At 45.0% G+C, this 27,365-nt stretch overlaps 2 protein-coding genes across 3 annotated transcripts in view; one reads left to right on the forward strand and one right to left on the reverse strand.

Moving 5' to 3' along the window:
* Positions 1–605: 605 nt before the first annotated feature.
* On the reverse strand, positions 606–26,889 carry NR1D1 (nuclear receptor subfamily 1 group D member 1). 2 transcript variants are annotated; one of them, XM_078645679.1, is made up of 8 exons: positions 26,113–26,889; positions 11,549–11,866; positions 8,004–8,092; positions 6,993–7,137; positions 6,198–6,838; positions 4,943–5,128; positions 2,728–2,938; positions 606–1,055 (listed from the first exon to the last, which is right to left on the reverse strand). In XM_078645679.1, exons 1-8 carry the CDS (start codon positions 26,138–26,140, stop codon positions 856–858), a joined length of 1,818 nt encoding a protein of 605 aa, XP_078501805.1. In that variant the 5' UTR covers positions 26,141–26,889; the 3' UTR covers positions 606–855. The 2 variants fall into 2 exon arrangements, with proteins under 2 accessions (XP_078501805.1, XP_078501806.1); XM_078645680.1 differs by lacking the exon at positions 26,113–26,889 and adding an exon at positions 22,934–23,084.
* Positions 23,555–27,365, forward strand: part of MSL1 (MSL complex subunit 1) — a 595,596-nt gene continuing 591,785 nt past the window's right edge. Inside the window, exons 1-2 of the mRNA XM_078645683.1 lie at positions 23,555–23,720; positions 26,597–26,674. The gene's annotated coding sequence lies outside the window, so the exon portion shown is untranslated. The remainder of the gene's footprint in view (positions 23,721–26,596; positions 26,675–27,365) is intronic.

Genomic DNA, 27,365 nt, shown 5'->3' on the forward strand with positions numbered 1-27,365 from the left:
CCACTCTCCTTCTGATGTGGGACGGGGGTGCAGTTAAAGCGGAAGGGCCCTTAGTAACTTTGAACACATGTTTGACTGCTTCAGACAGGCATATTGTAGGCCTCTGGCAAAGGCACATGCATTGTCAAGCATGGTCCAGGGGGTTCCATGCCTGTGTTAGTCACTGTGTGCACACATCCACTTCCAACAAAAACAAAAAACTTGAAATGATTTCAAGACACGACTTTGGAACATATTGTCATTTTCTGATAAAAATGTTCCTTTTGCTGTGTGGGGAATGGGGATCTCAGAGAATTCTGCCAGGATTTTGCTGAACGCAAAAGGGTATTTGTAGATATTCGGACACAAGTTTTCTCTACTCTTTCTAAACAAGGAAGCGCCAAATAAACAAAATGTCAGCACACACCTGTGGCCATCGACACTCTGCGGACTGACCAAATGTAAGGCTTTGAAGTCCATGGCACCACTATCAGTCTTCACGGCTCCAGGAAACCTTATACACAACACAGCACGTGCATCACCAAAATAAATCTTAAAGTCACCAGGACATTTTGCATTTCAGGCCCCTTCCGCGGTACACGTCTTACAAAGCACGGATCCACCAATTTTTAGAATGTTCTCAGAAAATATTGTATTTAAACGCAACTCCATATGTACAGTTATATTTACAGCAATGGTTTTGCAGTGTTTGTCCTCGAAATATGTTATCACAGTATAAATAGTTAGTCTTTGAGGTTTAGTTTTTTTTTTCAAGGTGATACAAATCAACAGTTCTCGTGCAGTCAGCAGCTGTGTCCCCGCGGGGCTCCACAAAGTTAGTTTTTGCGTCAAGGTTTGGCGCCGTGGTGGGTTGAGTCACAGCGCGTCCACCCGGAAGGAGAGCAGCTTCTCGGAGTGCATGTTGTTCAGGGTGCGCAGGTCGGGCAGCTTCAGGAGCAGCTTGGTGAAGCGCGACGTTTCGCAGGGCTGGTTTTTGAGGATCAGGGCCCGCAAGGCGCGGATGAGCGTCTCCTGCAGCTGCTCCACCGACGCTGTGTTCTCCATCCCTGAGCGATCTGGAACCAAAAAAAGGAATGTTACTGAAGCTCACGGGCAAAAATGACACCTTTTTAAAATTAAAATAACAACCCCCCACCTTCATGAATGCACTGTAAATAGGGCCACACATGGACAAAACGTGCATCAAGTCACTCTGCCTAACAATGCAGACAACAACTCTACAGCTAGAAACATACAGACAACTTACTCAACACCATGATTCACCAATCAAAGCATCGAAAGATACAAGTTATTCAACCGCAACACAGTATCAAAAGTAAATCACTCCACTTAAGACCATACAATGGGATCCACATGAGATTACTCTGAGGGATCTATGTGGAATAACACTGTGGAGACACATGGGATTATAGAGCTTTAAACATTTGTATACAAGAGGGGTCTCACTATATGGAGTCCAGATGAGTTGATTTTTTTGAATCTAAAAGGGATCACTCTATGGTCGCCACAATTCTGACTGTGTGTCTCATCTTTTGTCTAGGATCTAACTCTATCTGTCTCAAGGTACAAAGGAAAGACAAGCGGCATTAGTGGAGCCATGAGGGCATCTGGCCATTGTTAGATGGTGAAGCCATAATGAGCATTAAAATTTGGGTACTGCATCCCTCACTTGATTTCAGCTGTTTTTGAGAAATGGGCTGTCACTGATCTGATTCTGCAGCACCAGAGTCTCTTTTCTGCCCAGCTAGAAAGGATCCATTGTGAGGAACACGCAGCCCCCACTCTACGCCTCAGGCCATGGCAATTCTTAGCAAAGAAAAGGTAGAGCCAAAGACAGCCTCTCTAGCAGCAAGGTCTGCAAGATATCCTTCTGATAGATTAAGAGCTCTCTTTTTCACTACGTTTGCAACTTACTACGTATCCCTCAAGAATTTTGCCAATGAAAAAGTTTTCTCCCACATTCCAATTGTTTGGCCAGGATCCTAAAAAACGGGTTTCCTAACCGCCAAAATGCTGATTATGCATATGTTCATTATTAGGTCTAGCCCCTAATTCTACTCTGCCTTCAAGTCAAAGAGTTTGGTGTTAGGCTCTCTCTTGGCGTCATAATTGTAGGCCTGTGCATCTAGAAATTTCCTTTGGTTTTAAAGTTTATCATGGAAATTGTGCACACATTTTAACCAATTGTTTGATTTTAAAGCTGATTGTTCAGGATGTGTGGAAGTTAATGGAGCAAGAGGTCTTGAAATCCCAGTACATTCTGATAGGTGGAAGGCAGCTATGCTCACCACTATACCACCAACGCAACCGGCTAGGTATGTAGGCATGGAAATTCAACCAAAAACTTCACTCCCTGGAACGCTCTGCACCCCCATGACCAAATCACTATCTTCTTCAAAAGTTGATTGCTATAATTCTGCTTAGCTAATTTAAGACAGGGAACTCCCTTTTTTCCCCCCATCTTTCAGTCGGATGGAACTACAACTCCTAAACCACACTGCTGGAAATAGGCCCCCAGTGCATTACGCTACATCACGATTTACAACATCAATATTGCTACAGTTCTAGCATCCAGTTAAATATGTATCCCAAATGCCTGTATTCCTGAAGAGAAATGCAATCTTACAATGCCACTAGATAGTCAAGAAGACATTAGAACATCTATTCAGGAAGGCAGACTATATTACAGTTACTGACAGTCTACCAGAACCCTCCTGTTGAACCTACCTGCAGAGACTAGCACCACCGCCGTGAAGAGACCCAGCTCCTCCTCGGTCAGGATCAGGGAACCCAACTTCTCACTAAACTCGAACATGGAATTAAGGAGCTCGCCCATGCCCATCCCCCGCAGCTCCTCCAGGCTGTAAGTGGCTCCACTCATGAATGTCACCGTCTGCTCCTTCACATTGAACAGGGATGCAAACCGCACCATCAGCACCTGAGAGAAAGGATGGAAGTTGGTCACATATTATCACCCGCACACAGGAAAGCACCATAACACACCTGTTAAAACAGTGCTCCAATTCATGTCTACAGCACATAAATATCCGGTAACAAACCACAAATACCAAGGAATTGAAGCAATCCCGCCCTCCAGTGCATGAAACTGCACTTTATGACATATTTTTTGTTTTAAAATTCGCCTGGGAACCTTTTTGTATATAAATCATATACTCAATGAATTACAGCAAGACTCAAAAGCAGAAGTGTGTGCGATCCACAGAATGTGGTGCATATGACAAGAGGGACAGGCTTAACTTGTCTGAGCCACAAGAGGCGGTCTCAGTGGCTCATGCAAGAAGTGGTGTGTGCCAGAGATAGTTGTACTGTGCATTTTCTGGCGTGGCTGTCAAAGTGCTTTGCTGCTGCTGCATATGCCAGACTAGGGAAGTGTTTGCTTGAACTCATACTTCATGACTTCCTACACAGGAGGGTTGCCAGATGTACTCAACTGTCACTGATGCACACTAGCTGACTCTTTGCTAAATTCACCCTGTATGGTTCCATCTCGTTGGTAATTGCTATGCAAGCTTTTTAGTGGTTGCCCAGTTAGTTGTTAGTGGTTCTCTTATACTATTAAGGCAGCTTATATAGGTTCTGTTTAGTCTTCAATATGGTAGCATGTCTTGCTTATACTGGGATTTGCTTTCAGATAGTGATTTTCTATGCTCCTTTTTCCAAATTTCTGATATACAAAAGAGTGCACTCCTGCTGCTAGTTTTGGGCTCCACCCCTACTCCTACCTTTGAGTTAGTCAATACCTACCATTTTTGTTTTCTTAATATTTCAGTCTTTGGTTTCTATGTCGGATGATCTACCTTCATTTGTACTATGAGCTACTAGCAATTTTAAATATTGTATTTTTAGTTACTTGCAAACATCCCTAAAAGTTGCAAATGAGTAAAATATATATTAGCCTTTTATTTTAACCCTTTCGGTGCGTCAGACGGCCCCCGCCATCCGACGTCACGGTGGGCGTGTGTGGAGGATGGCCGGGGGCTGTCCGAACCACGCCCTCCCATTATTTCACCCGCACCGCAGTGGAATTCGTGCCGCGGTCAACGGGTTAAAAACATTCTATGGTTAACAAACATTTTCTCTTTTACTTACTACTCATCTCACCCTTTGTTTAGTAGTTTCTGCCAATCACTATTTATTTCCACTTAACAGCTATGTTATAATCCAATGCTGTTTTAAGCCATTGCATTATAAAGCTTAAGAAACTGAATTTACATTCCCATTGAGATGCCAGGCAAATAAATTCTGAGTGCAATTCTTTAACTTACTTATAATTGTCACGATATGTTAATTTATTTGTAAAGCGCAACACATTATCTGAAGTTGTCTTGGTGCTAGCTCCTAACAAACCTATCTAACTAACCATGTCAGCATCAAAGGTATACGTTATATAGAGTTAAAAAGCCAAGTTTTTTAAGGCTGTCCTAAAAGCCAAGAGATTTGCCCTAGTTTTTAAATGAATAGGTAGGACATTCCAAGTGTGTGATGCACTGTGGGTGAAACGTGTTCCTCCCCAAGAGGTGCATTTGTTTGGAAATCAAGACATTAAAAGCTGTGGAATTGTCTAGCGGAGAACATGTTTTACCTTAGTTCAAAAAGACCTCTAATAAAACAAACTGGTATCTTATATCTGCATCACGTGGCAATAGTTGTCTGCAAAAACTTATGGATCCCCTAAAAAAGAACTACTGTGGGGATGGCAAAGAGGAAAAAATATCAAGTGGTTCGAGCACACTTAAAACTACTTGAATGAGCTTAGGAGGTCAGTCACAACATTTTAGATTATTATTTACTTTGAGAGTAGAATGCGGAGATATTCCTAAAATAATCTTTGCGAATATTGACTATGCATGGCAGCAGATGTCCTGAAAGTGAAATATGCATATAAAGGAGGGGTCACTAAATGATATGGCATGACACCTACCTCAAAGGTGCCCGCTTTCAACAGAGTGACCTGGTCATGCTGCGACAGGTCCCGGAAGCCTGGGATGTGCTTTGCAAACTCCACCACCTCACGCACCGCTGGCGTGAAGCTGAGCGAGAAGTCCTCCCAGATCTCCTGCACACTGCGTCCACTCCTGCCATGGGGGTGCATGTTCATGGGGCACGCCTGCAGAGAAAAAGTATTGTGGACAATGTCAAACTGGGAGAACAAGAGAACCACTGAACACAACACATCAAACCTGGAGTTGGGAGGTACAACAGAGTCAAATATTTCTACCATCTTTCAAACAAGATGCTCCATCTACAGCTGGATAACATATACATAAAATGAACATTTAGACCAGCTTTGACTATCACTGCAGATCCCTAAACCCAGTCAGAACCAGTTAATCTGCCCCAACTACTGCACCAAGCACATTACACTGAAGCTTGTAGGCCCCCTTCTGGCTGCAAGATCCTGCCAGGGAAGTACTGTAGAGCTCAGGCTCCTGAGCCAGAGGGAAGGAGATCTCACCTAAGCTCAACTTACAGCACAGTCCAAAGCCACGAGGCTGTTCTGCCCAGTAGCATACCAGTTCAATGTTGGTTCTGCAAGAACACTGCTCAGGACACCCCAGCAAGGGCCTAGGGGCCTGAGCAATAAGGCAGAAAGCCAACTATGGGGCTTTACTAGATACCTACCACCGTAAGGCGCCATGTGGCCTTCAGAGGTGCCACCAACACCTTCACACTAGCATGAGGGAGAATTCCAATTAACCCTGCCAGTGATATAGGCACAGAGGCCTTGACGTGGCCTCAGAAGACCATAATGCAGAAAAAAACCTAGAGATTCAATACCCTGTCACCTTCCCACCTCCTGCATACCAATGGCAAATATATTGACTGATGGCGGATGGGTCTTCAAAAGAGTATGAAGCCATGGGAGACTAGAAACACGGAGTACAACAGTCACTGCCATAAGAAACTGAACACCTCTCCACCTTCCACCACACTGATGGGCAGTCACCTGCTGGGGAGAATGTTCCATAGAAGTGGAGTAATAGGCCTGAAGAGGACAATCATTTCTACAGTGTGGAACTTGGGCAATTTGCTCATACAAGGGTGAGAGCTCGAGTTGGCAAGCAGCAGGGATCACCTGTTACCTTTGGGTTTATAAACAACACAAGTACTAGAGGTGCCCTCTGACCTCCAGCGTGTTGGCCATCAGTCACAAGCTCCTATCTCCACTCACTTACCAGAAGTTCGTCTTTGGTCCTGCGCCCGTGGCAGCCCTGTGGGCCAGACGTTCCGCTGTCATGCATATTGGTGGGGCACATGCGATGACCACTGGTGTTGTTTTGGTGGCAGCCGTTGACGTGCCAGCTCGGGTAGTGGGCAGCGTGGAATCCGTTCTTCAGGCCGCTGGTGGCATTGTTGTCCCGATGGTAGGCGGTGTTGACCCCGTTGACATGGTAGCCCGTGGCGCTGTGATTGTTCTCCCAGCTAAGCATGTTGTTGTTGCAGTTCAGGGGGAGCCCCGGCTGGTTCAGCTTGTCGTGGGCATATATGAAGATCTCCTTGTGCGCTCTGGCCACCTGACCAATAACATCTTCCACCTTCCCTTCGGGGCTGGGAGAGCGCGGCGGGGTCAGTTGCTGGGGGAACTGCGAGAAGCACTCCTGGAAGGAGCCGGAAGGGCTGGGCTGGAGGGATGGCGGCGGTGGCGGCTGGGGACACGGAGCCAGGCTCAAGGTGGGGGGCTGCTGCTGATGAACTGGTGTGGGGACCTCGCCCTGGTAGTGCCCGTTCATCTGCTTGTTGGCCATGTTCATGGCGCTTTGCATCTCTGCCAACATGCGCTGCTTCTCACGCTTGGGGATGCGCCCGAAACGCACAGCTGAAAACACACATATATACACATTAGTAAGGATGGGGACATCGTGTGGACAAGCAAGTCACATAATACAGACCGACACCAAGACAGTCATAGAGAAGTGGGTAAGGCAGAGGTCGGGGTTTGAAAAGCCAAGTCACATGAAGGTGGAACTCACCGTCCCGGGACATGCCCACGGAGAGACACTTCTTGAAGCGGCACTGCTGGCAGCGGTTCCGGTTGATCCGGATGATCGAACAGTTTTCATTTTTCAGGCACTTTTTGTATTGGATGTTCTGTTGGATACTTCGCCTGAAGAAACCCTGAACAGAGAGAGAGAAAAGGAAAGTGGGTATGGCTGGAAGGAGCTATATCTGTACTAAGGGGATGGCAGGCATCCACTCCAAGGAACCAACTCAGTACACGTGGAAGGCTGGCCTCAATTGGAAGGAACCAGCTCTGTACTGTGGGAGCCAAGCACCGATTGGAAGGAACCAACTCTGTACTGAGGGGAGGCAGGCATCTATTGGAAGGAACCATTTCTGTACTGGGGAGCCAGGGCTCAATTAGAATGAACCAGCTATGTACTGTGGAGAGGCAGGCCTCAATTGGAATGAACTAGCTCTGCACTGAGGGGAGGCAGGCCTCAATTAGGAGGGACCAGCTCTGTGACCAGCTCTGTACTGAGGGGAGGAAGACCTCTACTGGAAGGAACCAAATTTGCACTGAGGGGAGGCAAGCCTCTACTGGAAGAAGCCAGCTCTGTACGGCCGGAAGGAAGGCCTCTATTGGGATGAACCAGCTCTGTATTGAGGGGAGGCAGGCCTCTACTTGAAGTAGCCATCTCTGTACTGAGGAGAGGCCGGCCTCTATTGTGAGGAACCAGCTCTGTTATGAGGGGAGGTGTATGGTACCTGATTATACCAAAGGGGAACAGTATACTGCACAAGCCAAGGATTTTGGTGCATGCGAGAGTTCACAAAACTCAAGGGATGCTGTCCATGCGGGAAGGCCATTGGTCAAGTCCAAGGGAGAGTGTCTGAAACAGTACATGGGACAACACATGGAACAAGCATGGGAGAAAGTGAACGATGGTGCCTGGGACAATGGGATAATTAAAGTGAACAGGACTCTCAGGACTGGTCTGCGACTATGACAGTAGTACTGTAACACAACAGCACAAACTTACCTTACACCCTTCACAGGCATGGACGCCATAATGAAACCCAGAGGCCACATCACCGCAAACCTTGCAGAGGAGCACCATCCCATTCAGCTCTGGGGAAAAGAAGAAAGAGAGATTAAAGGACTTGAATAGCAAGTAGGAAAAGCATCTCAACATGAACACATCTGAAGCTCAGACTCTCTACTCGCAGTAGCCACATTCACTAATCTGACATTCTAAGACACACAGACTTACAGCTTTTGCATTCCTTCACTCAAAGACCACGTCATCCAGCCAGGGTCTCTCTACGGGACGCACTTCCAATCTAGGTCTTCCACACACACAAATAAGTACAAGACTCCAAATCTAAGTCTACTACATGCAAGGGTCACAATATCAGCCTGGGTCTACCTTAATACAAGGGGCATGCCTCCACTCTTCCTCTTCTTACATGCAAGGAACTTGCTTCCAATGCAGGTCTGTCCATACATATGAGACATGCTTCCTCCACAGGTCTAGCCACACATATGTATGGGGCATGCTTCAAATCCAGATCTACCCACACATATGGGTCATGGCCAGCGCCAGGATGCCCGTGGGGTTGCAGCGCGCTATACAAATGTCAAAAATAAAAATAAATAAATTCCAGCCTAGGTCTGCCCACATATATGGGACATGGTTCAGATCCAGTTCTATCGACACATATGGGACATGCTTCCAATCCAGGTCTTTCCACACACAAAACGGTCACACTACCAAGCCCGAGTCTATCTCCACACAAGAAACATGCTTCCTGCACACGGACTCCTACACACAAAGAACATACTCCAAGTCGTGTACACAAAATAACCACACAACCAAGACTGGTCTACCATACAAAAGGGAATACTTCCATTCCAGATCTATTTTCCTACACACAAGGAACAGGCTCCAAGCTCAAACCTTCCACACATAAGGGTCACACTACCAGGCAGGTCTACCTACACAGAAGCATCACACTTCCAGCCCAACTTCCTACGCAAAAATCCATCTCTAGGACCAGACCCAGAAGCAGAGGCAATCAATTCCCACAACACTTTTTAAACACAAAGGTCATGCTTCCAAACCAGGCTTTCCCAATAACAAGAGCTACACTTTCAGTTCGGGCCTCACACACATGCTACGTTGGTTAAAATACTTGTGACATCTCTGCACACATACATTATTACTTTTTAATTACTGTCAGTTTGGAGTGTAAACCACTCACAGAAGGGCTAGGAACGATACAGGGTTTTATTGTGTAAAACGAGTCCCTCGGAGCTGGGCTCTGGCTGTGTTTTATCTCCTGCATCACAGGCGAACCTAAATATTCACAGGCAGATTAGCAGCAGCTGTGACATGGCTGTTGAATAAGGGAGCGGGGAAAGCCTGTTTCTGGTTTCCACAGGTAACGGAGCTTTGTCAGTCTTGCTTATCAGCATGTGAATGGGGAAGCCGAACACTGAAATAAACTTTATTTCTCAGATTGCTATAAGGAAAACAAGGGCTTGTGGCCTGAATCTACACAGGCAGAAGAAGCCTTCTGGGTCTGAAGGCCCATGTGTAGGCCATTGCCGCCTGTCTTGGTACATCCTATGACTACCACAGTTGGAATCACCCACCTTAGTGTCTGCAAATATCTTAAGCCAGGTGGCAATGGGAAATGTTTTGGAGTATGCTCCCCACCACTACACCCTATGCGTCTCCTATCCGGCTCGTATACTATGCTTGTTCTATGACTATGTGAAACGCCTGCCAACCTGTCTCCTGCCACGCCTTCTCAGCCGACAGTACAAATCTAAGTAAAAGCCACATACAAGCCCTGCATGAGGCTTCACCGGCACCTCACCTCCTTTCTCTGCAAATCCATTGGGCTGGGGGTTATGACGCTCCAACATCGACAACACAAGTTCCTAGATGTGGTCCTATTCTTTTTTTCCTAATTGCTTTCTTTTTTTACGTTTATAATTGTCAGTCCCTAAAAATGCACACTTTGTTTTACAAACATTTTTTATTTACCCGGTTCAACATGTTCAACCCAGCTAAGACCTCAAGTGCCTGCAGCGGCGATGAGAACTGAAGTAGAAATGAAAAAAGGAAAGTGTAAGAAAGTCAACACCAGAGGTGGGGGCACAAGGGGTAGTACAGTATGGCGCGACAAGTGGGCAGAGGACACGAAGTCAGAGGGAACTAAAGACATGGATGGCCAGGGGCAAACAGAGACACCAGAGCAGCACATGGAGGGATAAGAAGTGGGCAGAGAGAGACAGACAGACAGACAGACAGACAGACAGACAGAGAGAGAGAGAGAGAGAGAGAGAGAGAGAGAGAGAGAGAGAGAGAGAGAGAGAGAGAGGTGAACAATAGGGATGGTGGAAACCTTAGCTTAACAAGAGCCGCAAGGACGAAGGAGGGGTACAAGAAAGGGCCAAAGGACAAGAGAGAGAGATCTCTGAACAAGGGCCTAGAAATTACATTTATCTGAAAGGGGGACAATGAACTAATTTTAGAAACTGGAGGGACGGGGTACATAGGAAGAGAAGTGGGGTCAAAAGAGAGAAATAAAGGCTTAAGAGAGGATCACTGCTACGGATGGGAATAGTGTAAAGCGGGTTCCTGACGATTGAGAGCACAAGTAAAAACGAAAAAAAAAGAGCACAAGATGGGAACAATGGGAAGATGGCAAGGAGGACAAGTTTATAGAAGAGGGTATAAGGTGCAAAAGCAAAGGAGCACAATAGCGGGTGGGGTGGGGTCATAGGTCAGGAATCTGAGACAGTTCCGCGAGAGAAAGGTAGGTAACACGGGAGAGGAAGACATGTCTTGATTACTACCTACAGAGTGGAGGCCCTAATCACCTTTCCAGACTATGCTATTTAGAAAACCTTTCCTGTAAAATATGGACTACCCTCTCATATACTACAGCTATATATATGGCATACCACTCGAAAACACACTCACACAAGCTAGGCCATTAATTGTAGCCTATGCAGTGATGTAATCAAGTTTATGTGGCAGTAACCAGACTGACTGAGGAGCGAAGCAAACGACAATTGATGGGCACCTGCTAGAATGGCATTACCAAAGTCCCATCTGGAGAGATCAAGAGTTTTAATAGTTCTCAAATTAGCTCTATGTTAAATATCCTCATACATTGGAGGCGCAGGTACACTATACAGAACTCTTAAATAATAATAAGGAATAGGTTAGGCACCTCATTGTGCTGCAAACTAGAAAAACATCGCACGTGGCTTTAGATGCCCTCCACCTGCAGCACTTTAAAGTGAGGCAGGTGGACACGTGTTATACTAGAAAACCTTATACAGCACATTACAGTGAATGTTTTCATCCAGGTTCCTTCAGTCGTGTTAGAACAATGGTTCCCACCTGTACCGTGCTTCTTTGCCCCTCATCCACCCTTGCTGGTGTTGTGTGGGGTCAGGTGTAGATGATATCCGATAAATTATTTTTTGTTTGTTTGGGTGTAATGTTTTCACCCATTTTCTTTTAACCATACAAACTTTTGCCTAGCCGACTCATCAGATACTCACTTGTGATGCTGCTAGACGTCTTGCTGGGGGACACCCTGCTCCCGTCATCCACTGCAACGTGCAGAACTCCCGGAGACCCTCCAAAGCTGTACGAAGAACTGGAGGATTGCGGGGAGCCCTCTTCGCCAGAGCCAGAACCATGTCCGTAAGCAGTGCGGGATTCGTGGGTGAGTGAACCGGTGGGCGAGGGTGGAAAGTAAGGCTGGTAGGTCTGCGAGGCGGACTGGAAGCTGCTGTTGGAGTTCTCACTGTACAGAGAGACTGGGCTGGTCCGGCTGGGGGACGACCCACTGGAGCCGATGTAGGTGATGACTCCACCTGAAGGGGGCGAGAAGAAGCAGGACTTGGTTAGGGAGCCTGTACACATCGATGAACACTACATCATCAAGTTCATTTACTTTGAGGGTGCCTCTTTAACACATAGCTTAGCATATTGTAAAACCATTTCCTCCATCTAAAATGTGCATACCACAGCTTAAGCCCTGAATCTTGGATGAAATAATTTGCACAATATGTTGCGGAGAAGAAGTCATAAACAAGGTATTGTTTCTATTTCACTTTAGGTCGATACCCACTCTCTTAAGATTATGAAGTTGAAGGCGACAGCCTCTCCTATATGTACAATATTTTTTTTCTTTCATTTAATCGTTTTACATTGCACAAAATGGTGGCAGTGCACTTTACAAAAATCCAGCATCCCCATTACAATTTCTATGTAATTCCAGGTTGGTCTGTTTATGTTTTTATCTACCCAATTTGGGAATAACAGGAGATGTGGGAATAGAGAACTTCTGATTACCTGCTTCGCCTGTCCACACCAGATATTTAACTAGCAAAAAGCTGCCGAAATCTCTGGGTCTGAAAGGTCCCAAAAAAAAAAAACCTCAAGAATCAACTGAAGTCATTCCAACTTCCATGGTAATCCTTGATGCAACTCAACTACATCATTCTAACGAACAGTGTAAATCAGGTCTTTGATAGCCGAACAGCTTGCAGAGGTTTTTCTGACAAATTGGTGTATAAAGCAATGCTGTTTATGAATTTCTTTACCTTCATCTTTTTGTTCCACAGCTCGTGCTCATTCACAAATTCTGGCGCAAAATCCCTCACGAAAGGGCTAGGTGCACGCTTTTATGAAGTATTTTTAGCTATACACATTAAACTATTTTTGACCATGCTTAGGGCGACCACCTTGCTTCAGGTCAATAGGGGCACTGTCTCTAGTCCTGAATTGTCACCTACATTTTCAGGTGTCTTGGGTCAATTAGTTCAGTGGAAGCAAAACAAGAATGCAACAAGAATGTGGCATTAGGCAAACTTCCAGAACTGAAAACTTACTGAGTACATAATGATCGGGAAGGAGGTGGGCACCCTAACCATGCTTTCCCTCGCCTGAACACTGAGATTGTTTGTTGTACCATACAAGAGGAAGAGAAAGAAGCGGGTGGTTAACCAAAACAGCAAAGTTGCTTGTATGCCACACAATGCTCTTTCCTTGGTGTGTGAGGAGCAGAGTGGGCTTGGGCTTATCTGCATGCCCACACCACACTGAAACGTGGCATCTACTTGACTCTACTGTTTTGCTTTTTAGCTGACCTAGCTGCCATCCAATGAGACCCTACTTCAGACAGATGGAAGTTCTGTTCTGCCCACATCCCCATGGCAGCAGATACTCTCCCTTGAATCAGAGTGGTACCGCGTCCTTGGTGGCTATGTAGAATAATTCTATCTGGTGACACCGGTCCCAAAAGCAAGATTCATTCGAGATGCAGGCACCAGGCAATACCCTGTGCAATTGCGGCCACATCACTGCTCTTCAAGTTCAGTTCCTGAAAAGCTAAAAAGGGACAGCATGTCCAGCGTTACCCATATAAATTACCAAAATGGATTACATTGCCACGTTCTTATTCTGCGGACTCCATGAACACACCAGGCCAAGGGACGGGACACTCACTGTAAGTATGCAAGGTTTCAGGACAGAGTCTAGGGTGGAGCTACTTACTACTACCAAGTGACATCGCCCTCTGTGAAATCCCTTCCCAGAGACAAGCCCTTTCTGTTCCAACAAGCCCAGGGCGCATTCCTAGCGATTGCCAGCATTCCTTTGTAGGTCAGGAATTGTTAGGTTAACACCCTGAACTCAACAAGCAGGTAGCAGCAACCTGAATTTTTTAGTTCACAAGTTCGCATTTGTGGGTCAGAATTGTTCATAACATGGAGATCGTTGTATTGAAAAAAAACCTGAACTGAAAACTTCAGTTAACACGTTTTAATCCCCTTCACATTAGGCATGCGGGGAAATATAACTTCAGCAAGCCCTCAAAACGAGTAACGAAGCACAGATTTATATGCGCACTTGGTGAAAATAAAATAAAACTTGACAACTTGCCCTTGCCGTTCAAAATGAGTCAGGCCCACTTGGAACGGTAGATGGAAGGCAAGCTGTGGAGTCTGCCCTGTCTCAAGAGGCCCAGGCAAAGCATGTGCCCAGCACACGTGAAAGTGGTGATGTAATTGGGCGCAAATCCCCTGTCTGAAATTCAAGTTCTTAGCAGAAGTTGGGGGTTCGTTGTCTCTCTGATTAAATGTAGAATGGGGATTTTGCAGCTAAAAGTGTTTCACGTAACAGGCGTATCAGTGACTGCCGTGCTGACGCGCAGGTACACGCGGCGTCCGCCGGCTCAGATACCATCTCCTCGCACTCTGAAAAGGTCACCGGAGACGGGGCTGAGGCTGAGAATCCGATTGGCTGTGGGCCTGGCGGGCGTATTACCAACTCCACGTGGAGCGGGGAGGTCAGCATGACTCAGAGGGAGACACGTGTAATCTGCTCTTACGCCGCAGGACCCATGTGAGCACATGGCTGCGAGCCATGTGCTGCTGCTACTCGCCAGCTGGGGACTCCGAGCGCCATGTGCTGCTGGACTCTGAAGGGCAAGTGGTCCTGAACAACATGTACTGCTCGATGGCAAGCCATGTGCCGGCTAGGAGCTTCTTGACTCCATGTGCTGCAGAACGCAGGTGATGGTGAATGATATAATACCAGGGCTCCACTCGCAAATCACCCCCTAATACCCAATGCATCCGATTGTTTTTACACACTAACAGGTGCCAGAAGATGAGATTTCAAGAGGCTAACTGTTGGGTGAATCTGATGACTCTGGTTTATGTACTTTATGTTGTATTTTGCTCCGTTATCGCGGGGCCCCAAAACGAGTGGGGCCCATAGGCCGGTGCCTACTTTGCCTATTCCGGAACTGCGTGATGCAGAGTACGTCTGAACTCCGGGGACTTCTTAATGCAAGGCGCTTCTAAACACAGAGTGGAACTGAACGCAGAGGGCCATGGAACGCAGTGTACTACAGCACAGAAAGTGCTTCTAAAGGTCAAGGACTTCTTAACGCAAGGCACAACTGCACAGAGTACCATGGAACACAGACTGCTACTGAACAGAGTGTACTATTAAACTACAAGCACTCAATGCAAGGAACCACTGAACGCGGAGTGCCATGGTACGCACCCATGGGGTCTTAATTCAAGGCACTACTAAATATAGAGTGCTATTGAACAGAGTCACGGAACGTAGCGCGCCCCTGAACAGGAAGAGCTACTGAAGTCCGAGGACTTTTTAATGCACAGTGCTGCTGAACGGTGTAGCAAAACACAGAATACTACTGAACTCTTAGAACTTTTTCATGTAAGGCGCTGCTAAATACAGAGTGCTACTGAATGCAGTTTGATATGTAACGCCGTGTACCACGGAACATTGTGCAACTGAACAGAGTGCTACTGAACCCCCATGACTCCTTAACACAAGACGCTAATAAAGACAGCGTATAGTTGCACATATGGCCAGATGTACAAAGCTTTTTTGAGGTTGCAAACGGTATACTACACAGAATAGGGCCATTTGTGACTGCAAAAAAAAGCATTTTTTAAGGTACAACGGCCCAATTTGTGATTCTGTAATCTATTACCAAATTGCATATTGGGTTTGCGATTCGGTATTAGGAAGGGGCATCCCCTCCTAATACCGAATCGCAGTGATATGTGAGAATGTTTTGAAACCAAAATTAGGTCGCAAAACATCTGCATTTTACCACCTAATTCAAGTACGTGGTAACTCATTCACAAAGGGGAAGCCTTTGTAACTGTTTAGAAAAACATTTTTTAAGAGCAGGCAGTGCTCAAATGGACCACTGCCTTCTCTTAAAAAATGAAAAGAAAAATTCAAATTGTTCTTTTTGAAAATGCGTCCCGTTTCCCTTTAAGGAAAATGGTCTGGATTAAAAAAAACTCTTTATTGAAAAGCAATCACAGACATACTCGTGAATTTTGCGATTCTCACTAGATCACAAACCAAGACCTACCTCATGAATATTAGTGAGGGTAGGTCTATTTCCGACCCACTGGGAATCGTTAAACACACATTTGTACATTGCTGTTTGAGATTACCAAACAGCGGATTAGAAAATTTGCTATTTAGTAATTGCAAACACTTACCTTATTACATCTGCCCCCTAGAGTCCAACTGAACTAAGAGTGCTGCTCAACTCTGAGTAATTTTTTATGCAAGACGCTATTGAACAGAGTGCTGCTGAATAAACATGCTGCCTGTTGAACACAGTGTTCTAAATAGTGTTACCGAATTTGAATGCAGAGTGCCACACAGCAGAGAGCTAAATGGGAATGGCATGGAACTCCAGCTTCTACGGATCAGAGTGCCAATGTACGCTAAGTGTCACCGAACGCAGGGCACTACTGAACTGAGCACTATCAAACACTAAGAGTGGTATAGCATACAGAATGTTACTAAAATCAGAGTGCTATAGAGCACACACTGCTACTAAAGGCAGAGTGTCACAGGAAGGGCAGGTGCTACTGAACGGGCAGGTATGACTGGTGAACACAGATTACTTACTGAATGCAGAGTGCTAAAAATGCAGGGTGCCACTGAGCACAGAGCTATGCACCGTATCGTACTACAGTATATAGCGTACTGGTCATCAGTGAATACTGCTGATCACAATGGGCTACTGAAAGATCATGAGTAACTGCTGAACGCAGGGTGCCACTGAACACTGACAGTGGAATGGGACGTAGAGTGCTACCAAATGCAGAGTGCCACAGAAACAAAGTGCATACACGACTGGTGAACACAAAGTGCTACACAATGCACAGTGCTACCAAATGCAGAGCCAAAATGCTACTAAATTAACAGAAATTAGGGTGGAATGTGGAATTCTACTTAATGCAGAGCGCTACCAAAGACATAGTGCCAATAACATACAGAGAATGCAATTGAATACAGTGTGACTGAACACGGAGTGCTACAGAGCACAAAGTGCCACAGAAAACCGAGCACTACTAAGCAGTGACTGTGAAGGCATAGTGCTACTGAGCGTAGAGCTTTGGCACAGGGTCCTATTGAACTGAATAAACACCAATGACTGTTCTACATGGAGCCCTAGTGAACTCAGTTCTACTGAACACTGGGCACTTCTGAATACAATGTGCTACTAAAGCAGAGCGCTCTACAAGACAAGCAAGTGCTATATCAACCTCTTGCTTGACCCTCCTATCCCACGCTCTACAGACATATCCCATCCACCACTCCTCTTTCATCAGAGGATCCAACAGCACATCAACAAAACAAAACGTGCTTTTCCTTTTAACCCCCAAACATTTTTGTAGCATCCTACAATAGTTATCCATCAAATATCTACCTCTTTCATATCTTACTGACATACTCAAAACCCTTCCTAAGAAGATGATGTACATTAGTCCTTTCTCATAAGCTCTCACTGAAGAAGCTCTCCTACCCTTACTCACCATTGTCAACGCCTCCCTCAAGACAGCTTTCCAGAAACCATCCAGATAGGCCAGATCCACACTGCTGCAGAAACTGACACTAAACCCGATGACTGCAGTAACTACTGGCCCATCACTCACATGCCCTTCATCAGCAAGATCATTGATTAAGAAGGCTATGCTCACTCCAAGATCGTATAAATGTTATCCATCTCCTGCACAACTACCATTCTTGGTTTCAAATCATGCTGCAGCATGGTAACAATTAGCCTACATTTCGTAGACGATGCACTCCTGACCACTGTTGAAGATGACCCCTGCCTCCTGACATTGACAGAGGTCTCAGCTGCCGTTAACACCTCTGACTATCCCACCTGCATTCACGCCATTTTGTCTTGAATGGGACTCACTGGCAAAATCCTTCTCCTACCTTTTCAACCAATACCATTTTGTCTGCATGGGCACCTCCAGGACCCAGAAGATCCCCATCAACTGAGGAGTCCCCCCCCCCCCCAGTCCATAATGTCCCCACCCCATCATCATCACAGATAGCAGCATCACAATTTACCAATATGCTGATGATAAACAACTGTACTCAGCTCCAGTTATGCAACACTTTCAACTCTGCCTGAAACTCATCCAGATTTGGATGTACAGTACCTACCTCAAGATCAGCGCCTCTAAGATAGAATTCCTGTTATTTGGCAAGACTAACACCCAAGAAATAGTATAAACCTGGGCTCAATGACATGAACTTTAAAAGTGTCAAACCCCAACTTTCACCCAAGTCCATTGGATTCACTCTGGACACTAACTCAACTTCAAAGAACACATTGGCAAGAAAATAAAGATAACTTAATACAAGCTTGCGGTATTTAAAAAAGTAATACTGCTTCTCACAAAAAGCAACTTAACTGCTGTTTCTAACCAAGTACTCTCATATTTGGATGGTGGAAAGGCCATGCTCCATGGTCTTTCAAACGCCACACTGCCCTCCCCCGTTTAATGCCATCCTATGTAACACAGCACACCTCATCCAGGGCTTGAATATATATGATTGCATCACCCCCAACTTGATTGAACTGCAGGGTTTCCCTTTGCTAGACAGCATTATCTTCAAAACCAGCTGTGTGATTTACAACACCATCACATCCTGCACCCCTGCCTTTCTGATCACCATCCATGGTGCCTCTCGGCACACCTGTAGGCAGGACAGCATCAAACAGGAGATGAAGTGTAATGGAGAAAAAATAAGGGACATTGGCTTCTCCATCAATGCACCCAGGATCTGGAATAACTTCCTTGCATACATCAGAACCTCTCTAATCCAGGGCCAATTCAAGAAGGGACTAAAAACACACTTCTTAAAAGAACACTACACCATTGTGCAGTATAAGTCTAGAAACCAGCTACCTTTCAAATCACTTGTTCACTGCATCCTTGCCTTTGACCCAAACAGCAGACCACTGCCTTGGCTAGGTTTGCGCTGTAGAAATACTACATGTATGTAAACACTCAGTGCTACTGAACACAGAGTGCTACTGAATGAACAAGAATTACTTTAGAAAACAAAGTGCTACTGAATGCATGGTGCTTCTGAAAAGATTCCCACTGACCACTAAGTGCTACTGGACAAGGGAGTTATTTTGAAATCAGAGTGATAACGAACTCAGAGTTCTACTGAATGCCAAGTGCTACTGAAGGCAGAGTATTACTTAACACGGAGTGCTACTGAGCAAGGTATCAGTGAACACAGCATGCTAATAATCAGAGTGATACTCTACACCACTTGTTAGAGAATGAAGTGTGGCTCAATAGTTAGAGCGGCAGACCCTGATGCAGAGGTCTAGCCCGGGGCCAGGGTTCAATTCCCGCCTCGGCGGGTCTTGGGCTCAATTTCCTCGGACCTGATAATTCTCGCCTCGGTGCCTATTCTAATCATGGGTCCCACTCTGCAACTCTGGGCAATAGCTTGCTTAATCTCCACAACGGCCCCCACAATGCTAGGATGCCTGGCTTCACCTTGGGGGTGCCCAGGAGTGGGCACTTCACAGGGAAAATCCAGGAAGGTTTCCACAGCGGTATTCGTACAAGCGCCGAGATACCCCAGCTGGGGTCGATTCGTGCGCTATACAAGTACACTACATTTACATTTACAATGCTTCGTTCTACTTAACACCCAGGTTATCTTGACACCAAGTTTGAATAAATGACAAGTGCTATAAAACTCCCAGTGTCACTGAGCACCATTAACGGCTGACAACCAAGCAGTACTGAACAGTAACACAGATTGTTATTTAATGGCAACTTCTGCTGAATGCAGACTGCTACTGAATGAAGAGTTCCACTGAACGCTGATTGTCACTAAACAGGGCATCAAAGAACGCTAAGTGTCCCTGAACACAGTCTGTCACTGAATGTAGAGTTACTGAAAAGCAGAGCTACTGAATGAAGGGTTCAACTAAACGCCACTAAACAGAGTGTCATTGAACGCCAAGTGTCACTAAACACAGACTGTCACTGAATGCAGAGTGTTGCTGGAAAGCAGAATTCCACTGAAAACTGAATGTCACTTAACAATGAGTGTCACTGGACACTAGGCGTCAATCAAAGCAAGGAATAAATGAACGCCATATGTTAGAGAAAGCCACATGATACTTAACCCCAAGGACTTCTTGATACCAAGATTGACGCAAACGACAAGCAGTACTCAACACCTGATGCTCCTGAGCACCATGAGCTGCTGACTGCCATGAATCACTGAATAAATAATAAAAGGAGACACAGAAAATAATCACTGACGAGATGCAAGGGGACTATCGTACACAGGTAGATTTGATGGAAATGTTCCCTCTTGGCTAAAGGAGTACATGTTTTTCAGAAATATTTTATTTATAGGTGATTGACAAAAATAGTTTGCAATCCGATCTTTCATAAAATAACACGCTTTACAATCGCAGCCGTCTGCAAGGAACATCAGTAGCTCCCAAAGCGGTGATGTGGAACAGGCATTATTACTCCACATTCCCATCATACACCTACTTGCCATCAGAGAAACGAAGTAAACTATAACTATAATCAGTGTGCTGTATTACTCATCGACATGCAAAAACAATCCTTGGATAGCGATCTCGGAGACTGTCACCTACAATCCACACAGTCCAGGTACTTTACAAGAAAACACCTGGTAGCAGAAAATGAAACCTGACTTAATGGACTTTGCTGGGCTACTCAAAACAGCAAGCATGAACCTCTACATATATATGCAATGTCAAGGGCCTGTAGCATACCTTTCCTGGCTCAGACCAGATGCACCGACAAACTTTCAGGTTGGAAAACCTCACACAAGCATATTAGCTTTCAATGTTAACCACTGAGATTTTAGATAACTAGCTTGGTTTAAAATGATAGCCAAGTGCTTCTTTTGATATTCAGTTTGAGGATGCAAACTGCGTTGAGGAGCAATACATAAACGTATTAAGCAGTTTGCAACCACCTTTGATAGTCTATAAATGCAGGAATGGAAGTGTGAAAGAAACGCAGACCTGCATATGTATTCCCAAAAGGAAAACATTTTTTGAAAGCATCTTGTATCCAATAAGGGGCCCAGTCTTGCTTTATAAAAAAAAAACGGTTCCTGTTTTGGAAGACATCAAGGACCACAGGCGGCCATCATAATTACCAAAAGCGTAGATATCCCAGTAGGGCAGCTTCCCCGTTGCAAATCATATATAAGCCCCATTGAGATGTGGAAATTTGAACAATGATTGACAACCTCAAATGCGGTTGCAAATATTGTAGAAAGTCCTCTCAGAATCAAAGATTGGAGAGGAACGTCCCTTTCATGTCTCATTTTACTTGCGATTCAGATAGGGTGCATATAAAACTTTTAAGAATCCAGAAGACTTGTAAAAGGTCTATTGTAAATAATACAAACATGCTTTGCGTTTGCTTAAAACTGAGATCTGCAACGTATAGCCTTTGCTACTGCAAAACACTTTTGTAGATCAGGCCAAAGGTTTTCAAGGTTTGTTCTTGTTAGGCTTTCTTCCCATGGCATATATATAATACATCATCCAGCACTTAAGGACAGACAGAAATTTCCTCATGCAAAACACTGTAACAGAACACATTAGAAAGAAATTCCAGCATTCTTGCACATAAATGACAGATCACCATGTAGTTGGCAACGTCCTTCTACAACAGCAAAGCCCTATCTTCACACTCCCATTAGTTGCAGGGCCAAAAGACCATTTTAGTTAAAAACATAAAACGTTCACAGGCATAATAACATGATAAAGACACAGCATCCCATTTGTCGTCGCCTCAAAAGCACACTATTCTTTTCTCACAGATATACCTTACAAAACACAAGTTTAACTGTACCCCACTTGCAGTTCTGAAACATAACTCAAAGATATGTTGAACAATGCCTCCCAAATTCCCTGCTACGCCATGCTGGGAAATGAGCAACCAGTCACTTATGGGATAAAGTAAACACATATTCTGCAGCTTTCGCCCACATACACAAAATAAACCACATATCAGCTTTTCTAGATCACGTCATACTTTTTTGACTAAACCAATATGTTGTGAGGTTATTTCACGCTCTTCTTCCTCCTTTGCTCATTCCTCCTGTTCAGCCTAGTTGCCTATAGAATGTGATGACTGCATAGAATGTTGGGTGCAGGGGGTTAGGCAGTTGATGACAGCAGGCTGAGAAGTAAGGATATACTGCTCCTGGTGGGGCGTACATTATAGCTTATTTACCATTTTAGCACTATCTAAACTTCCTGAACTGAACTACAAATTAAGACATACTTGGAACCTTCAACCTGACTTCCTGAAGATTCTTACTTTGTAACACAATACTAACCATGAATAAATAAGATACTGAACATACTTATTTTCACTAACCAAATATAGTAAGTCCAGCGAAAGAACATCCCAGTCATAAGTAGGGGAGAGGCGAATATATATATATATATATATATATATATATATATATATATATATATATATATATATATATATATATATATATATATATATATATATATATATATATATATATATATATATATATATATATATATATATATATATATATATATATATATATATATATATATATATATATATATATATATATATATTGGGAGAGGTGTGGCGCCGCGGCCAGGGCGACTGACGCTGGAATCTGGGGATCAGGGTTCGATCCCCGGCTCCGGCGGCAGGTTAGCCCAGCACCATGCGACTCTGGGCAATAGCTCGCTTAATCTTCCCGACGGCCCCCAGCGCCTAGAGACCCTAACGGGTGATTGTGCGCTATACAAATGTGGATTATTATTATTATTATATATATACACATATACACACACACACAATGTATTCTCGAGGGTGCGCATGCGTATTATGTGGGGTCAAGGCAAAGCTTTAAATGAAAATATAAAATCGTAGATAGTCACTATTTAGAGTACTTGCTTGTTCCTAAATAGAGATGGTACCTTCCCATTTAATGTTTTGCAGCAATGCTGAGAAATGCAGGTACTCTCCCTTTCACATTAAATGTACCTGCTCGTTTAAACCAGTGGGTCATGGTGTATTTGAGGAAGCAAAGTCAAGGCCTGCATGTTGGCTAAGCTCAAGTGCTCCGAAACACCAAAGTAATACATATTTTTGGGATGCAGCTGGCTGTAGTTACAGTGCGTTACGACGTAGATTAGAAATTTACATTTTCATGACGGTTACATAATTTTGAGGTGGTGAAAGTGCGTATTCGTTATTTTTTTAGCAGGTAGTTCGTATGCACGCGCAACCAGCTGTAACCACTACACGTGCAGCACGAGCACGTGGAACAAGAAATTCCTCTGGCTCCGCCCAAAAGGTTAATCTCCGCCCCGCTACCCGACGCTGCGGCAGGAATAGGCGAGCCCTTGGGCGGGGCTAACGACGGCCTTCATGAAAACGTGTTGCTGCGGCCGAAGGAAGCGCCTTGGTAGCAGCTGACTCTTTTTATCAATAACGTCACAGGCGTCTCGCGCCAGGGCGGGGTATAAACGGCTCTCATTATGTAATGAGCTAGGTCAGTACAGCCCTAGACCAATAAGAAGACACGGCCATTGCGGCGTAGAAAAACAAAGCGCACGTGCCCAAGCCAAGAGTTCCACGTGAGGGGAAGCAAGGGAATAGACATACAAGAAAGACTCCAGCTGCTATTACCACAAACTACATCCAAGCAAAACAGAAGAAAGTTTAAGCGCGCCATCTGGTTAAACTAACTTGAATACCACTCGTGTGGTGAGAAAAAAAGACATGAGGCGTCATAGAGAGGCGAAGAGGCCCATATGTAAACGTATTCGTAAGTGATATGGCTTTTATCTCGTATGTCTAAAATACCAACATAGTTATTATTAAGTGACCGACGTAGTTACAAAGTGAAACTACAATTCAAACCCTTTAGACACTGACACAGGGGCCAGATCACGAAAGCTGGATCCCCTTAAAAGATTACATGTCATGAGTAAAAAAAAAACAGAAAGATGTGTTTTCTTATCAAATTACAAACCCTCCACTGCGTATAGGAATTATACGCCCTTATTTGGTACATAATTACAAGCGCCAATAACCTTCGTAAATTCACAACTCCCTACCTTCAGATATCTCATAACCCCATGGAGCAAGCCAGTGACAGGAGGGCACACGATTACAAAAACGTGGTACACAAGCCCTTAATTTCAGATCACAATTACATCGTGCAGTAAAATACACGAGACACTAAAATCTGTGTCAGATCGCGAACCGTTGCTACATTTCATCGTACATTCCGTAGAGATGGGCGAGCCAGCAAATTAAGGTTATTATTATAAGTGAGAGTTTTTAAACATGCACTCAGAAACATTCCTGCCCTCAACACAGTGGCACTGCCAATAGTGAACTAAGTGGGAAGTCAGTTGCCGAGTGTACTTCCCCCACACACCTGGCCTAGATTCTTACAGCGTATTGTAAGCCTAGGATAACACAATTTGGTCAAGCAGCGACGGTAAGATTCAACTCCGATATTCCAGCTTCATGCCATGCAATCAACCGCTCGATTACTATCTCTTTATGACATTAAAGCTTTCTTCTTTGTCTTGAGTTCCTGGAGGATGAGATTGGGGCCTGAGTGACAAAAAGAAACCACCTTTTTGGCATTTTTACACTGGGCAAACCGTGCATACGAAACTAAGAGCGCTTCACAAGTTACATTTTTTCCAGCTCAGGGAGATAAGCCAAGATTCACAGGCTCCTGAGCCGAGGACTCAAACTTGGTCCCCCTTGTTACACGGTGGGCACTTGTTACCACTGGGTCCCATCGCCTCCTGTGAAATTTCGGCATGTTATGGGCTCGTGGTACCAAGAGGACCTCCACTACAGCCAGACTTCTGGCTCAACCTTTCAGTGGCCCGCCCACATCTAACATGCCCTCATTGAGTGTCACAGCACAAGCCGATGGCCCAAGTCTCTTCGCAAGTCCACGTTATCAGTGACTGAACAAATGCCCTAAGGCAAGTGTCGGATCTCAGTAAGACCCCCCCCCTTCCTAAACACACCCATGGAGCAGGTTGCCTGATCACAATGTACGGACACCACATCAAGTCGTTCTCGCTAACCTCTGGTCACATTCCCAGATCATATGTCCAGCTAAGCCTACCCTTAAAGTTGGCAGCCGAACACACACTATTGCAATGGTAGCCGGTGTTGTAGAAGCGTTTTTACGTATTTCCTCCCTTATCTTTTACTACTTTGTGTCAGCTTCAGGACTGGATGCAGTGACTTTACCAGCAGCCAACATGCCAACCTTATGGTGCCAGTCAGAAGCCTCTGGTACCAGTGTCTGAACGCAAGTTCCAGAAACAAGTACCAAGAACACAAGCCCCTGCCGCAATTACAAAAATAGAAGGTCCTGGTACAATTGCCAAAAACAAGATTCTAGTTCCTATTTCACTTTTAAAAAAACATACGTGTCAGATCACAAGTCTATTTTGCTGCAGTCAGATCGCAAGCTTAGTGGACGCGTCAAATCACAGGCCCCTTGTGGTGCAGTCAGTTCACAAGCTTCTAGTGCATGTTTGGGTCGCAAGTCCCTTGTGGTGCAGTCAGGTCAAACGCTTCTAGTAATCTAGTGCATGTTTCGGGCCACAAGTCCCCTGTGCTGCAGTCAGATCGTAAGCTTTCAGTGAACGTTTTCGATCATAAGATTCTAGTGCAGGTTTCAGATCACAAGTCCTACTGCAGTTGTCATATTATGAGACCCTGTTTCAAGTGTCATTGTTATAACCCTTGGTTCAAGTATCAGATGACAAGTTCCTTTTATTGCAGTCAAATCACAAGTTTCTAATGCAAGTATCAGATCACAAGGTTATAATATTTTTCAAATCTCAAGTCCGCCTATTGCAAGTGTCAACTCACAAGGCCATGCTTCAACTGTCATTACAAACCCCTAGTGTTTAAGGGTCAGATCACAAAGTCCCGTGTGCTTTATCCCGAATACCAACCCCTGGTATCAGTGTCGGATCACAAGCCCACACTGCAAGTTTCATAGTACAAGCCTGTGATTCAAGTGCCATCAACAGCCCAATGTCAGGTCACACTCCCCTAGGGCATATTTCAGATCACCAGCCCTGGTAGAGGAGTGGTGGTACATCCCCTTGAGCAAACAACATTTCCAGCATTAAAAAACCGTTGATTATTTATGATGTTATAGGACATACCTGTGTTGTTGGAATCCAGGCTGGTCATGGCTGCGTAGCGTCAGGGTGGTTCTTCGCTGCTTCTTTCCGCGTTTGCATGCAGACCCGTCAAATATATGAACACTGCACGTACCTTTCAAATTGACCTGTTCTGACCCTGTGCACCGGTTAAATATTGGGACTGTGTACAAACCCCTTGATTATGCCTAGATCTTCGTGGCAGGTACCATGTGTTGGGCAAGGATGACGTGATTGTGTGCAGAACCCTTAAGATGTGTGTAAATCTGTAATGCAAAATCACTATCTGTGCCCTGGTCCCCCTGCAAGGTCGTCTCACTGGCAATCACTTGCACATCCCTCTTTACCTGATGGAAATTCCAGTACCGGGGGCAGACTCACGTACTGCGTGCAAACCACGATGTTTTTTGTATGTACCCGCTGCATGCGATTACTTTTTGTGCAGTTGTTTTGGGCAAGACCCTCAACTATGTGCATTTATGTGCAGGTCTTTTGGACGGCGAGAAGATTCCTTACTGATGTTTCTGCTTGTGGAAGCTCCTGTGTTAAAGGCAGACCCCGTACTGTGAGTAGACTGCTGTGCAGTATATCCTTTTTACGTGTATCTCCCGTGTACGTTAAAGTGCTGTGCATAGATCCCGGTCTTGCATGCAAATCCCCCTATGCCAATCCAAATCCTGTATTCTGTTCCCTGGTCTGGGCACACCTGTCAGAAGGAGCCGGGCACGTCCTTCCTCGCCTCTGGTGATCTAGCTCCTCTGCAGTCTTCTCGTCTGCCAGTCCTTGTTGTGCTTTTTTTTTACCAGCCGCACATCGGTGCGCATGCGCAGTTCGCCGGCACGCGGCAGCCCCATGTGATTTCCCTGGGCGAGCCTCGTGCCCCAGTGACACAGATTCCGGGAGCGCCGCAAGCCTCACGAGGAGTTTGTCGCAGTGCGCACGCGCGGTATCGAGCGCAACATCACATCACTAGAGCGCTAGATAGAAATGAGGGACCAAAACAGCACTGGCGAAATTTCTGTGCTATTTTGGAAAATATATATTTTTCCGAAAGCAATCTAACGTTGTAGGAGTAATCGTATCCCACTGTTAGAGTGGGTTCATATTTTGCATTCAGTTCTTTGCAGATAACGAATTGGATTCATCAATTCCTTTGGCCATTGTTTCCCACTTGTGTACTGTTAGGATTTTTAATATGTATTAATCATTGTTGATGAAATAATGTGTTCAATATTTTAATGTATTTGATGTCAAGA

This window comes from Lissotriton helveticus, chromosome 5_1 (assembly GCF_964261635.1).
Source record: "Lissotriton helveticus chromosome 5_1, aLisHel1.1, whole genome shotgun sequence".
NCBI classification, from domain to species: Eukaryota; Metazoa; Chordata; class Amphibia; order Caudata; family Salamandridae; genus Lissotriton; species Lissotriton helveticus.